We start from the raw sequence: 14,223 nt of genomic DNA on the forward strand, positions 1-14,223 counted from the left end.
TGTCTTCAGTTACTGTCTATTTGATAACAGCTCCCACATGTACATCTCCAATCCAGTCACCACCACCACTACCTACTACCCTTGTGCACATCAAAGTTAAACTCCTTTAAATAAAAAAGGGGGAAAAGGCTTACTAATTTTTTTTCCCTCATTTTTTCTTTCTTTTTTTCTAGGGTTTTTTTCTTAAACTTTATGTATCTATTTATTTATGGCTGTGTTGGGTCTTCATTGCTGCTCATGCGCTTTCTCTAGTTGTGGCGAGCAGGGGCTACTCTTCGTTGTGGTGCACGGGCTTCTCATTGCAGTGGCTCCTCTTGTTGCGGAGCACGGGCTCTAGGTGCGCGGGCTTCAGTAGTTGCAGCACGCGGGCTCAGTAGTTGTGGCACACGGGCTTAGTTGCTCCGTGGCTTTCCTCCCTTTTTCTTTTTCCTCTTCTATACCATAGGTTTGCTGAAAATGGCATCAAGAAGTGTGGCTTATCCTTAGTTCTGTCATTCAGAATTTGAAAGCATTTTTGTCTGCCAGGATATAATGCTCCCTTTAATCATCAACCTGTTGGCTAACATTCCTTACCATTTTAGGTTGAATTCTCTTACCCGCCCCTGATTCCAGGAGATGGACATGACAGTCACACTCTACCTGAAGAATGGAAGTATTTGCCTTTCCTTGCCTTACCAGATGGCGCACACAACTACCAAGAAGGTATGTAAACAGACAGTGGAGCAATCAGTAGGTGGCTTTTTAAAAAATTTGCCACGAGTCTGAGTACTTTGGTAATGAAAGACCTTTGGCCTATTGTGACTGTTCATAAAATATTTAAATGCTTCTTTGGAGATGACTAGTCAGTCATATACTAGAGGATCTGCAAAGAAGTGCCAGGCTTATATTGGTAATGGTTGGTGGACACTGGCCACTCCTTTGCCAAGAGCTCTGGCCAAAGTAAGTAATTAGCCATATTAGGACATCTGCTACCGGTAGCACTTTCTGCATTTAAACTTCAGACTCCTTTCAGAGACAAACTAAGGAGCTTTACCTGCACCAGCTGCAGATTGATTGGAGCTCTAGCTTCGTCCTCTAGTGCCCACCTGAAAACAGCTGGGATTGCTTCTCCACCTCCGGAGCACTGCCATCACAGTGCTCTGCTTAAAAGTTGGCTTGCATGCGTGGGGAGCATGTTAACACCCTCAAGGAAAGCAATGCTGTGAAGTTAGTACTGAGTCTCCTATCACCGTATAGATGAGTGCTTTGAATGGCTTAATGAAGAAATAAATATACTATACTTTATCATGGTATTAGAGGCTCTACCAAGACAAGATTAAACTTGGTTTGGCTACTTATTTTTCTAATATTTACTAATTTTTGTATGAAATGAAGCAAATATTACTCTGCAGTTTAACATAAAATTAATTTTTAAAATTTATTTTTTGCTGCATTGGGTCCTCGTTGTGCGCAGGCTTTCTCTAGTCGTAGAGAGAGGGTGCTACTCTTCGTTGCAGTGCGTGGGCTTCTCATTGCCCTTGTTTCTCTTGTTGCAGAGCATGGGCTCTAGGTGCGCGGGCTTCAGTAGTTGTGGCTTACGGGCTCTAGACCGCAGGCTCAGTAGTCGTAGCGCACGGCTTTAGTTGCTCCACGGCATGTGGGATTTTCCCAGACAAGGACTCGAACACGTGTATTGGCAGGTGGATTCTTAACCACTGCGCCACCAGGGAAGTCCCTAACAAAATTAAAATGCAGTACTTTTAACCTCACAAGTCTTCTTTTTTTAACCTTTTTATCATGAAAGCTTTTAAACATACAGAAAAGTTGGAAGAATAGTAAATATTCCACAAACTTTCTTTATATATGTGTACGGTTTTGCCTATACTATTTGAAAGTCAGTTGCAAACATCATGACACTTTAAATACTTCAGCCTGCATCTTGTAAAAATAAGATCATTCCCCGGGATGACTTTCAATTCTTTTACCACAGCTAAGAGATTTAACAGTAATTCTATAATACCATCTCATATCTAATCTATGTTCAAATTTCCCCAATTGTCCCAAGAATTTCTTGGAGCTATTCAAAATTTATGTGTTGCCTTTGGTTTGTATGATTCTTTATATATATATATATATATTTATTTGTTTGTTTGTTTTTGGCTGCATTGGGTCTTCATTGCGGTGTGCAGGCTTCTCATTGCGGTGGCTTCTCCTGTTGCAGAGCATAGGCTCTAGGCGCACGGGCTTCAGTAGTTGTGGCATGTGGGCTCAGTAGTTATGCCTCGTGGGCTCTAGAGCTCAGGCTCAGTAGTTGTGGCACATGAGCTTAGTTGCTCAGTGTCATGTGGGATCATTCCTGGACCAGGGCTCAAACCCATGTCCCCTGCATTGGTAGGCGGTTTCTTAACCACTGCACCACCAAGGAAGTCCCTAAGGATAAACTTTTTTTTTTCTTGTTTCTTGTTTTTGGCCACGCCGCTTATGGGATCTTAGTTCCCCGACCAGGGGTAGAACCCAGGCCTTTAGCAGTGAGAGTGCAGAGTCTTAACCACTGGACCATTAGAGAATTCCCTGTATGATTCTTTACTTTCTTTTTATCTGGAATAATCCTGTATAATAAAGTATTTTCTGAGAAAAGTGATTGTAGTCTCAATTCGACCTGTTATGATTCGGCCTCTTGGGCTTTTTGTCATGCGTGTACACTGGAAGGCAGTGAGAGGAATTCTAAGAAACCAGTGGTGGTGATGCTAGAAATAAGTCTGACATGGGTTCCTTGTTACCTCATTGTTTTTGTTTAAGTGACTGCATTATAATAACGTCAAAGTTCATTATTAATATGGGTAGTCCACTTTGATATTTACCTTTTTCTGTATATCTCTTAGATACTGTGTTTTTTCACTTGCCACCCAGAAATGGAAATGGAGCCACTGTATATGGTATCTCTTGCTATCGACAAATTGAAGCCAAGGTATGGTTAAAATGAATAACACCAAAAAACACTAAAAAATTGTTTAATTGTTGGCCACTTAAGATGTAGAATTTGGGGAAATACATAACCTTTATGTTTCATGTGGTACCTGTGATATTGTTTTAAATTTTTATAAACCATGTAGCTGTTTTCTCTATAGTACCAGTTTAAGTCACATCACATGAATGTTTTTCTAAGTTGACATTGGCGACTAATTATATTTGTATTGTATAATATTTTGTACATTGTTTTTAGATGTTGATACCAAAATTATCCATTTGTCTTCAAAATACTGTATGTGAATTTCATGGTGTCCTTGAGTTTTCTATTTCTAGTGTTTGGTATGTAACTTTAAAAAATGGAATGGTAATGAGTTGTATTTTTTTTTTAAGGAACATTCTAGAAGTAATGGAAAGTACTTATAGTAGCTGCAAACTACTTGCAAGTTATCTTAATTATATATAACTAAGATTTTGATCATTCTTAAACTTACCTTCCCGCTTAATGCCTAACTTACTATAATATCTCTAATTAATAAACTTAAATAAATCAAGATGGGTAGCTTCCCCTTTCCTGGTTTGCTTCTGTGCAGCACCGTTCTTTTTGTGGTGGGGATACCCTTTCTGAGTAAAGATCTCTTTCCTCTTATGAAATGATTAATACTCTGAAGTAGTGAGCGCTTTTCAACCTCGGCTTCACGTTGGAATCACCTGGTGAGCTTTAGATACTTGGGATGACTAGGTCCCAACCCCAGAGATTCTGATTTAACGTTCTGGGCATCAGGAGTATTAAAAGTTCCCCGGGTGATTCTAATATGTAGGCAAGACTATGAACTGCTGCTCTAAAACAATGGTTTTTAACCAGAACTACATGGAGACTCTTTTTTTTTTTTTGGCCAAGAGACTTTTGTTTTTTTTTTGGCCACAGCATGCGGGATCTTAGTTCCCTGACCAGGGATCGAAGCTGTGCCTCCTGCAGTGGAAGCATGGAGTCCCAACCACTGGACTGCCAGGGAAGCCCCAGAGACTTTTTTTTTTTAATTTAAGTATACTTGCCGGGCCTTTCCTTCTACAGACTGAAGTAGAATCTCTGGTAGTTGATCCTAGGCAATTACAAAGTTTTAAAAGCTTCCTCAGGTGGGTAATTAACTTAGTAAGTCTTTAAAAATTTTCTTTCAGCTTTTATAATGAATGTTTCAAACACGCAGATAAATTAAAAGAATTGCACAATAAACACCTGTATACCCACCATCTACATTCAACAGTTGTTAATGTTCTACCACATTTGCTCTGTGTGTGTGTGTTTCCCTCAAGCATTTAAAAGTAAACTGCACGAATAAATCCCAGCATTCCCAAAGTAGTTAACTACCGTGAAATAACCCTCCATGCACAGGGCCTGGAACATAGGACACACCCAGTAAATGTTTGTGGTTCAAATGAATAACAGTTTAAAGATAAAGAAACCTGCGAATAATTACACATTTGCTTTCTTCATGTACCTTACATCTTATTAGATGAGATGAATTGAGCTGCTGCCTTTCTTGGAAATCTGTTCCTTTCACTACCTCTTATCCCCTGTAAATTGTATAACCACTAGTAAAATTATCCCTCCGATGCTGTTATCATTAACAACAGTTCTCATGCTCTACATAGACAGCCTTTAAGTGGCATTTCATACTGCCTGTCTCCAACACCTCCTAAGTCTGACCCACTCCAGAGTATATTGGGGTTGCCCATTTCTCCAGGTTGTTCTCACTTCATCTGATAACCAGACAGATAAACCAGATATCAGAGAGCCCTAGAGCCTAGGAGAAAGCCTTTCCTTTCCTTTTGAACAAAGCTGAGACCCGATGGATGAATCCAATCAAGGTAAAGAGGTAGAAACAGATTGAGGAAAGGCTCTACTCTTGATGTAATCTAATGACGAATCATCAGTCCTCAGGCAGTTGAAGACACTGAGACCCCATTGTCCTCAGGACAGATCCAAGGAGACGTCAGGCAGTACACTAGGGGGGAAGAGTCATTCTTACTGCCCTCACAGCCTTACCTGAGGTTGATCAAGTCCTGTTTCCTACTAGCAGAGAACTGCAGATATCTCATGTAGTCATCTTCAGAATCACCGAGGCTTGAGTTACGGCTCAGGGCTGGGCTACAATACAATACGGGTGTGCCAGGATAGACTCCAGTAACGTAGAATAACCAGCTTAACAAAACTGCTGACAATTCTTCCATCTCTGGAGAAACAAGCTGTTAAACTGTCCCTTTCTCATCAGAAACATTAATCTCTGAAAGGGGTGTCCATTTTAAAACCAGAAGCAGGGATGACTGATTTGCATTATGGATGTGGCAATTTACACATCAAGTAATCTCCACCAGACTGAATTCCTTGAGAGTAGAGATTGTCTCTCACTGTTATGTTCCCATTGCCTGCCAGATTCTGGCAGAGTGCTCTGGCTGACAGTTATTCATTCAATAAATACCTTCTGAGATTCTCAATAAGTGCTTTTAATTAAGTGTAAGATACTTTTTCTGATTGCTGTGTTATATTGAAAAATAATTACTTTAAAATATGTCCATGAAATATTTTTAATGACTATTTGTTTATAATAGGCATTGAAGGTACGGCAAGCAGATATCACCAGAGAGACCGTTCAGAAAAGTGTCTGTGTTCTAAGCAAGCTGGTAAGAGACCAAATAACCTGTTAATGTTAAACACTCATGGCAGCTTTTTATTTGATGATAAAGCATTATTAGAATGAGGAGAGGTTTATGAAAACAGTGATATATTAAAATTAGTCAGAGGTTTATTGTTGATGCTCTTCTTGCATCTCCTCTTTGCCTTTCAGCAGGTTCACTCTCATTTCCCCTCTGCCCAAAACTAGTTAAGAGGGAGGAAATCTAAAAGATCAGTTTTGGGGAAGGAGGTTGATATATGAGCAAAATGAGGCATCTGATATATTTAATTTATCCAGCTTTGTTTTGTTCTCGAGACTGTAGATAAGTAATATTTTACTAAAATTCAGAGTATCATAATTACTCAGATTTTATTGATGATACAAAAGTGCATGGCTCTTTGCAGTGAAAAATTGTATCCCTAGCTTGCTCTTTAAAAACAGAAAATGTGTGGGCTTCCCTGGTGGCGCAGTGGTTGAGAGTCCGCCTGCCGAGGCAGGGGACACGGGTTCGTGCCCCGGTCCGGGAAGATCCCACATGCCGTGGAGCGGCTGGGCCCGTGAGCCATGGCCGCTGAGCCTGTGCGTCCGGAGCCTGTGCTCCGCAACCGGAGAGGCCACAACAGTGAGAGGCCCGCATACCGCAAAAAAAAACCCCAAAAAGCACACAAAAAACTGAAAATGTTTGAGGAAAGGAAATGACATAATGAATTGTACTATAACAACACTTTAAAATTGTTTCTTCTCTGTACAGGTTGATCAGATGCAAGTTTATAATCATTTTAACTTTTTAGTTTTCAAAAGAAAATATATAGCATTTCTTATTTTTCATAGCTATCTCTATTAAATCATTTGTGATGTCCCATTTGTATTATTAATGGGTTAATAACACCTTTACCAGTAACACCAGATGCCTAGTTCTACCTGTAAAATATAGTCCCCCCACTTCTGTTTGTGGGAAAAAGTATCTAGATATCTATCATATTAATTATCTTAGATCTATATGATTACTGAGTACAAATGTGTCTGCAGTTAACCTAACGCAAAACAGGATATTTCATTAGCCTAGTCACCAAGAAAACTATGGTTTTATTTAATTATTTCTTCTGCAGTTGTTCCAATTTCTTATATTCACAGACAATTTAAATGTAGCTTGCTTAGTACTAAGCTTTAAAAAAAAACCTGAGTGAGAATAATTTAGTACTATGGACCTTACTAATAAGATTTTGAGGATCAGGATATTTGTTCCAAGATAGTAATTTTTTTGTTTTTTGGCTGCGTTGGGTCTTCTTTGCTGCACGTGGGCTTTCTCTAGTTTGCAGCAAGCGGGGGCTGCTCTTCCTTGCGGTGCACGGGCTTCTCATTGCAGTGGCTTCTCTTGTTGCAGAGCACAGGCTCTAGGCGCGTGGGCTCAGTAGTTGTGTGCGTGGGCTTAGTTGCTCTGCGGCATATGGGATTTTCCCGGACCAGGGCTTGAACCCATGTCCCCTGCATAGGGGGCGGATTCTTAACCACTGCACCACCAGGGAAGTCCCAAGTAATTTTAAATAAAGGGCAAGAATAGTCTCCTAGAAAAGGAATGGTTATAAAAGACTTCAATATCAGAAAATTGGTAAATTGCTAACCTGTTTATTCCTGTACACAGTTTCTAGAAGGGTAGCCTGAAAAAATATACATTAGTGAATTATTGTTTTTTAATGCTGGACCAGATGACCAAAGTATAGGAGTGCTGGATATTGAATAAACACAACATGTTGAAAGGCTTCCTGAATAATTCTTCAAAGAACAGTAATAATAATAATAAGTGCCATTTATCAAGTGCCTATATGTCAAGTATTCTATACCAGGCACTTTTTTGACATAGTTGTCATTTTAATCCTCGTAAGAACAGAGATCTAAGTATTTATTGTTCTCATTTCACAAATAAAGATATATCTCAGAGAAAAAATGTCTAACTCTCATGAACATGTAACTGCTATGTGATAAAATTGGGGTGAAAAGCCAGTTTTATCAGACAGATAGAGCCAGCTCACACAAAAATGTTTGGAGGTTCATAGTGCATTTTAGTCTATATATAAAAATATATTTAGATAGAAATAATGATATATTAACTGGGATATTGGGGGAGAAAACTATTCCAGTATTACTTGTTTTAACTAATTAGAGTATATATTCAGCATTAGTCTCTGCATCCTAAAAAGGACACAGAAACCAGAAAACATCTAGAACAGAACATAAAAGGATGGAAATGGTAGGAAGAAGGTTTTAAATAGAGAAATAAGAATTAAGGAGTAACTTTTTTCAGATATACAAAAGAATATTATATAGGATATTATAAAGGACACAGACTAGTTGTTTTAAGCCTCTATAGAGGGCAAAGAAAGGGGAAATGAAAGTAAATTTAATCATGAATGTTCAACTGAATATAAGAATTAGTGCTAGAAGGATGATTAAACGTTACTACAAGCTAGCAGAACAGTGTGCAGGATTACGATATGTTTTAAATTTTATGATAATGGTGACTAGCATTTAAGTGCTTTCTATATGCCAGATACTCTAGAAAGTGCTTTTACCTGTGTTATTTAATATGAGAAAGCCCCAGAAGATGTACTGTCTTTTCATATACCCATATTCACATCAGTTAGCAGACGTGGAGAGGTTAAGTGCCCAGAGTTACGTGGCTGAGTGACTGGAGCAAGACCCAGGAGGTCTGTGCTCACTCTCAGCCCCGGTGCTCTGAGTGGGTCAGGCACTTTGCAGCTGCAGTCCAGGAGCTAGAACAGTGACTTAACGTTCAGCTGTGAATAATAAGATACTAAAGTTGTCGGTAACTTTTTCCTTCTCAGTCTTTTCAAGTTAAAAAGTCATGGGGTGTTTGTTTTTTTTTTACTATTATCAAACTAATGGTAATTTCTTTTTCTTTAAGCCTCTCTATGGCTTACTTCAAGCAAAACTTCAACTCATTACGCATGCATATTTTGAAGAGAAGGATTTTTCCCAAATTTCCATTCTAAAGGTAACTTTATCCCCCTCCCATAGATGTGTGTGAAGACAGATTGATGAATCAAGTAGATTTTTAATAGTGTGAGATAATCATTTATTAGCTTAAGAAGGACATTCTTGTTTGAAAATATTGAAGAGCCAATGATCATCCCAAAATGTACAGTTCATACTTATTAAACTTAATGAAACCATCTTTTATTAGAAAATAATGATTGACAGTTGACTATGACATAAATGTTTCTGTTAATGGATAATAGCCCTTTCGCTATGGCATTTCTTCTCTACATTTGTTATGTTATTAATACACTGAGCAGTATGTTTATATATCACATTTCTGGATCCTAACTCCCATACTAAAAAGCACAGAAAAACCACATTCCTACTTTACTGAAGATGGATAATATGTTTTCCTTGAGGCTGCCATGGATGTATAGAACATGGATCTCTCCTGGATTCTAGTGAGGGTAGGACAGTTAGTTATTTAGCAAGGAAGTAGAGGAAATTTATCCTAGGAATCCGTACCACCATGGAAATGAATCAAGCTCTGATATGTAGAGGAAGAGAAGGAAGGATTGCTGGAAACTGGCAAGTTTCAGAGAGACAAAATTGCCTCAGTTAAAGAACCAATTTTCCCTTGGTCATCCTATTTCTAATTCAGTGTCTAAAATGATAGTAAAGTGTTCTAAACTGACTTTTTATTTTATAGGAGCTCTATGAACATATGAATAGTTCCCTGGGAGGAACTTCATTAGAAGGATCCCAGGTATATCTTGGTAAGGCACTTTTTTACAAGTCAGAAGAAATGCCCTCATTTCTTTTTGTTTGGCATGTTGAGTTGCATGTAAAACTTCATGATAAGAATTAGTTTCTATATGGGATCTGAATTCTCCAACATTTGATGCTGCTGCTTCCTTAAATATCTTCTTAGACAGTATTTGCATTAAGAAGGGTTGTAACATACTTGTATCAAAATTTACAACTATTATTGTATAAGGAAAGTTTCTGCTTTTCAGAGTAATAATGGAAGTTTGTTTTCCTTACATTAATGCTGACCAGGTCAATTCCCTGTCATAACACAGAGGGAGAGCAAGAGAGAGAGATCTGCTTATTAGCTCTTTTCTATTCTAAGATTTTTCAAGTTGAGGGTTTTATGCTATTTTGACAACCCAGAACATTCATTCGTGTGTTAGGCACTCAATAAATGTCCTTTTCATGTTTAAAAAAAATTGTTGATCACATAGTGATTTACGCTTGCTCAATTCCCATTTTAGCATGATGTAGCCAAACCCTGGAACTTCACTTTTGCAATCCTGTGTGTAATGTAAGCTGGTTACAAAGCTCCTATTCTGAGAATATGTTTTTCTCTAAATTAATTTATCTTGTCTTATGGCAGATGATCAGAGAAGATTGTGATTCAGAAATAGTAGCCTATGGGGTGTAGTGACCAAAAACCATGTTTAAATGATTGATTGCCACAGTAGTACAAGCTTCATAGTTTCTAAACTTGGGTAATTTGTAAGATGGCTGGAAAATGGGGAGGTGTTAGAGCTGCATGACCACAACACGAGCCACTAGCCACATGTGACTGTTTACATTTAGATTAGAATTAATAGAAATTAAAGGGAGAAAATTTAAAAATCAGTTTGTTAGTCACACTTGCCATATTTCAAGTGCTCAGTGACCACATATGGCTACTCTATTGAACAGTGAAGATTTAGAACATTTTCATTATTGCAAAGTTCTATCGCAGTGCTGTTTGACTGTTAACAGTATTTGATAAATTCTGATTATGTGTGTGCATAATGAGATTACATAAATATTTAAATATTCCTACTCTTACCTGCCTTTCTTTTGAGGAGGTTAAAACTTTCTTTGACAAAAACAGTAGTTGGTAGTCATAGATTAGCTTTTTTTTTTTTTTTTTTAACATTATAGGTCTATCTCCTCGAGATCTTGTGCTTCATTTTCGACACAAGGTATGATATTTAATTTATGACGTACTAAATTTACTTAACTGGGCAAATTCCATGAGCTGCATGGTCTAATGCAGAGCGTGGCATAACTGTGTTTTAGTTTTTCTGAGACAGCTGTCATAGTGATACAAAGTTGAAAGTGTTCGTAGTGCTTATATGATAGAAATTTCTAAAAGTATACAAATAGTGTCATTTATTTCTGTGCAGGATAGGATACTTTTTTCTATGGTTTTTGTAATTTTGGATATCATGAAGTCAGAGTGGAAAAAAAACTTCTTTTTTTCACAGAATGTTGAGTATCGTTCCCTGTGCTATAGGACCTTGTTGTTTATCCATTCTGTATATAATAGCTTGCATCTACCAATCCCAGACTCCCAATTCACTCCTCCTCCACACACACGTGGCAACCACAAGTCTGTTCTCTATGTCTGTGAGTCTATTTCTGTTTGTAAACAAGTTCATTTGTATCAAATTTTTTTAGACTCCACATATAATAATACCATATATTTGTCTTTCTCTGTCTGACTTACTTCACTTAGTATGATAATCTCTAGGTCCATCCATGTTGCTGCAAATGACATTATTTCATTCTTTTTTATGGCTGAGTAGTATTCCATTGTATGTGTATACCACATCTAAAAGAAGCATGTTTTTATCTTGCAGAGTATTTTATGTGTTGCCCTGAGAGTGAAACATTTTCCAGTAAAATATCTATGCTTATATCTTTTGATCTTCTTAAGGCATCTGTTGACTGGGACATAACACACATTGATCATTCACTTAACAGCTGTAATGAGTATCTGCTCTGTGAATGCCCTGGACATCCAGAAGTAAATGAATAGTACCTTAACTTTAAGGAGCTTGCAGATATTTCAAGCAAAAATGGCGCAACTTATTCCGAAAAGTGCAATTTGATAGCAATTTAAGTGGTATTCACATTTTTAGAGGACACAGGAATTTCTCAGTATAAGTTCATAATTTTCAATGTAGTGTTTAAAGCTCTAGAATTATTAAATATTATTGATTCAATGATACATGGTTATGTTTGAGGAGAGGCAAAGGCAAATGAAAAGTAGGCTTGAGTTTCTTATTTTGATAGTTTTTTTTTCTTTCTTCAGGTCCTAATCCTGTTTAAACTAATTCTTCTTGAAAAGAAGGTGAGATTTGAATGTTTAGAATATTTAATATTTATTGACATTTCTTAAATACTATATAAAATTGAAACTAATGATAAAGTATAAATTAAGACTTTTTTGGCCATAAAAGTACAGTGGGCTAAAGCACATATTTTTGTCCACTGCTATAGAAGTGTAAATTCATGCAGTCTTTTCTGGGGGCAATTTGATAGTATTCAGTTATCAGAATGGTTTTGACTATAGATAACAGAAAGTTCTCTTGATTGATTGATTGATTGCCATGCCGTGCCATGCGGCATGAGGGATCTTAGTTACCCTACCAGGGATCAAACCCATACCCCCTAGAGTGGAAGCACAGAGTCTTAACCACTGGACCACCAAGGAAGTCCCGAAAACTCAATTTAAATTGACTTAAAAAATAAGGAAATGTATTGGCTCGCTTCAGACTTCAGAGTGGATTGACTGAATGGTTTGACAATGTATTTAAATGCCTAGATTTTTTCCATCTCTTTGTTCTATGGTCCACAGTGCTTGCTTTATCTTGAGCCTAACTTCCCTTGTAGTGTAGGATAACTGCCAACAGTAATTGAACTATGTGCTTCCTTAGCTATAACTGGTGGCAGAGATAATACCTCTTTGCAAACCATTTAATAAGGATTCTTCCTGTCAATTCCTTTGGGCCTATGAGGCCATGTGCCTACCCAGAACCAATAATTGGTGCCAAAGAAATGCCTGTACTGATTGGCTTAAACCTGGGTTCCATACCACTCTCTAGTACAAAGGGATGGGATTGCAATGATTTTAGATCAAAGATTTAGATGAGGGATTTTAGACCAAGAGTCTACACACTAGGCCCCAGGGCCAAATCTGGTCTACCACCTATTGTAAATAAAGTTTTATTCGAACACAGTTACAGCCATTCTTTTCCTTATTGTTTATGGCTGCTTTTGCATTACAGTGGAAGAGTTGAGTAGTTGGGACAGAGACCAAATGGCCCACAAATGAAGAATGCTTACTATCTGACCCTCTATAGAGAAGTTTGCTGACCTCTGGTTTAGAGTAATCAGGAGCCATCCCTGGATCTGTGGCCAGTTGTATACACTGTATTACTGTGCTCAGTAAAGTAGGGTGGAATGGATATTGGAGAGTCAGCCATTCACAATATCCAGTATATTTTGTTTCCATAAAAATGTTTATCCGTTTGGCCCAGTAGTTGTTCTCTTAGAGGTTTAATTTCCAGAATTAATCTTAGTTGATGCAAAGCTCTATCTAAGAGATCTTTCAGTCATTTTTAATAATGAATTATCAGTGACTAAGTAAGTATTGATTTATTTTGTATATAATTTCCAAACAACAAAAAAGATTCTGGGTGGGCTTTTTTTATTGTTGTAAAGATGTTTCATGGCATGTTAAGTGAAAAAAGTTTGCCCAGCTACATATCAAGCCCATGATTCCAATTTTATAATTAAATATATATTAATTGAAAAGAGTAGGAGGAAAGACAGCAACAGTTTGGTGAGAATATTGGCTATATTTTTAAGAAGGAAATACACTTTTCTGTATTCTAGCTTTCTGGATGAATATGTATTCTTTCTTCAAACAGAAAAAAAGTAAATTTTTAAAAAGTGAATGAAACTAACATGTACTAGTACAGTGTTTCAACCTTTCAAAATAGTTTATACTTGTAAAATACACATAACATATAATTAACCATCTTAACTATTTTTAAGTGTACAGTTTCATGGTGTTAAGTATGTTCCTGTTGTATTATTATCATCCATCTTTAAAACTCTTTTCATTGTGCAAAACTGAAGCTCTGTACCCATTAAACACTAACTCCTCGTTCTCCCTTTCTCCCACCTGCTGGCAACCACCCTTCTACTTTCTGTCTCTATGAATTGGGCTACTCTAGGTTCCTCATATAAATGAAATCATAAGTGTTTCTTTTTGTGACTGGCTTATTTCACTTAGCATAGTGTCCTCAAGGTTCATCCATGTACAACAGATGTCCGAATTTCCTCCCTTTTTAAGGATGAATAATATTCCATGTATGTACATACCACATTTTGGCTGTCATGAATAATGCTGCTGTGAACATGGGTCTATGTATGTCTCTTCAAGACCTTGCTTTCAGTTTTTTGGAGTGTATACCCAGAAGTGGTATTGCTGGATCACATGGTGGTTCTATTTTTAATTTTTTGAGGAACTGCCATCTTTTCCACAGTAGCTACATCACTTTACATTCCTAATAACAGTGCATAAGTGTTCCGATTTATTCTCATCCTCTCCAACACTTGTTATTTTCAGGTTTTTTGATAGTAGCCATCCCTAATAGGTATGAGGTGATATCTCCTGGGTATGATTTGCATTTTCCTAATGATTAGTTATGTTGAGCACCTTTTCATGTGCTTTTTGGCCACTTGCATATCTTCCTTGTAGAAATGTGTATCCAAATCCTTTGCCCTTTTTTTTTTTTTTTTTTTTTTTTTTGGT

At 37.4% G+C, this 14,223-nt stretch overlaps 1 protein-coding gene across 7 annotated transcripts in view; it reads left to right on the forward strand.

The window, feature by feature from the left end:
- Positions 1-14,223, forward strand: part of AVL9 (AVL9 cell migration associated) — a 91,981-nt gene that overhangs the window by 16,233 nt on the left and 61,525 nt on the right. For all 7 annotated transcript variants that reach the window (XR_003001827.1, XR_003001845.1, XR_003001866.1 and 4 more), the window contains exons 2-8: positions 582-702; positions 2,862-2,947; positions 5,557-5,628; positions 8,545-8,634; positions 9,328-9,394; positions 10,557-10,597; positions 11,713-11,751. Coding sequence is in view for 1 of the 7 variants with exons in the window: in XM_024735403.1 (XP_024591171.1) it covers positions 582-702; positions 2,862-2,947; positions 5,557-5,628; positions 8,545-8,634; positions 9,328-9,394; positions 10,557-10,597; positions 11,713-11,751 (516 nt within the window). In the remaining 6 variants the exon portion in view is untranslated. The remainder of the gene's footprint in view (positions 1-581; positions 703-2,861; positions 2,948-5,556; positions 5,629-8,544; positions 8,635-9,327; positions 9,395-10,556; positions 10,598-11,712; positions 11,752-14,223) is intronic.

Source organism: Neophocaena asiaeorientalis, unplaced genomic scaffold (genome assembly GCF_003031525.2).
Source record: "Neophocaena asiaeorientalis asiaeorientalis breed wild unplaced genomic scaffold, Neophocaena_asiaeorientalis_V1.1 scaffold612, whole genome shotgun sequence".
Lineage (NCBI taxonomy): Eukaryota > Metazoa > Chordata > Mammalia > Artiodactyla > Phocoenidae > Neophocaena > Neophocaena asiaeorientalis.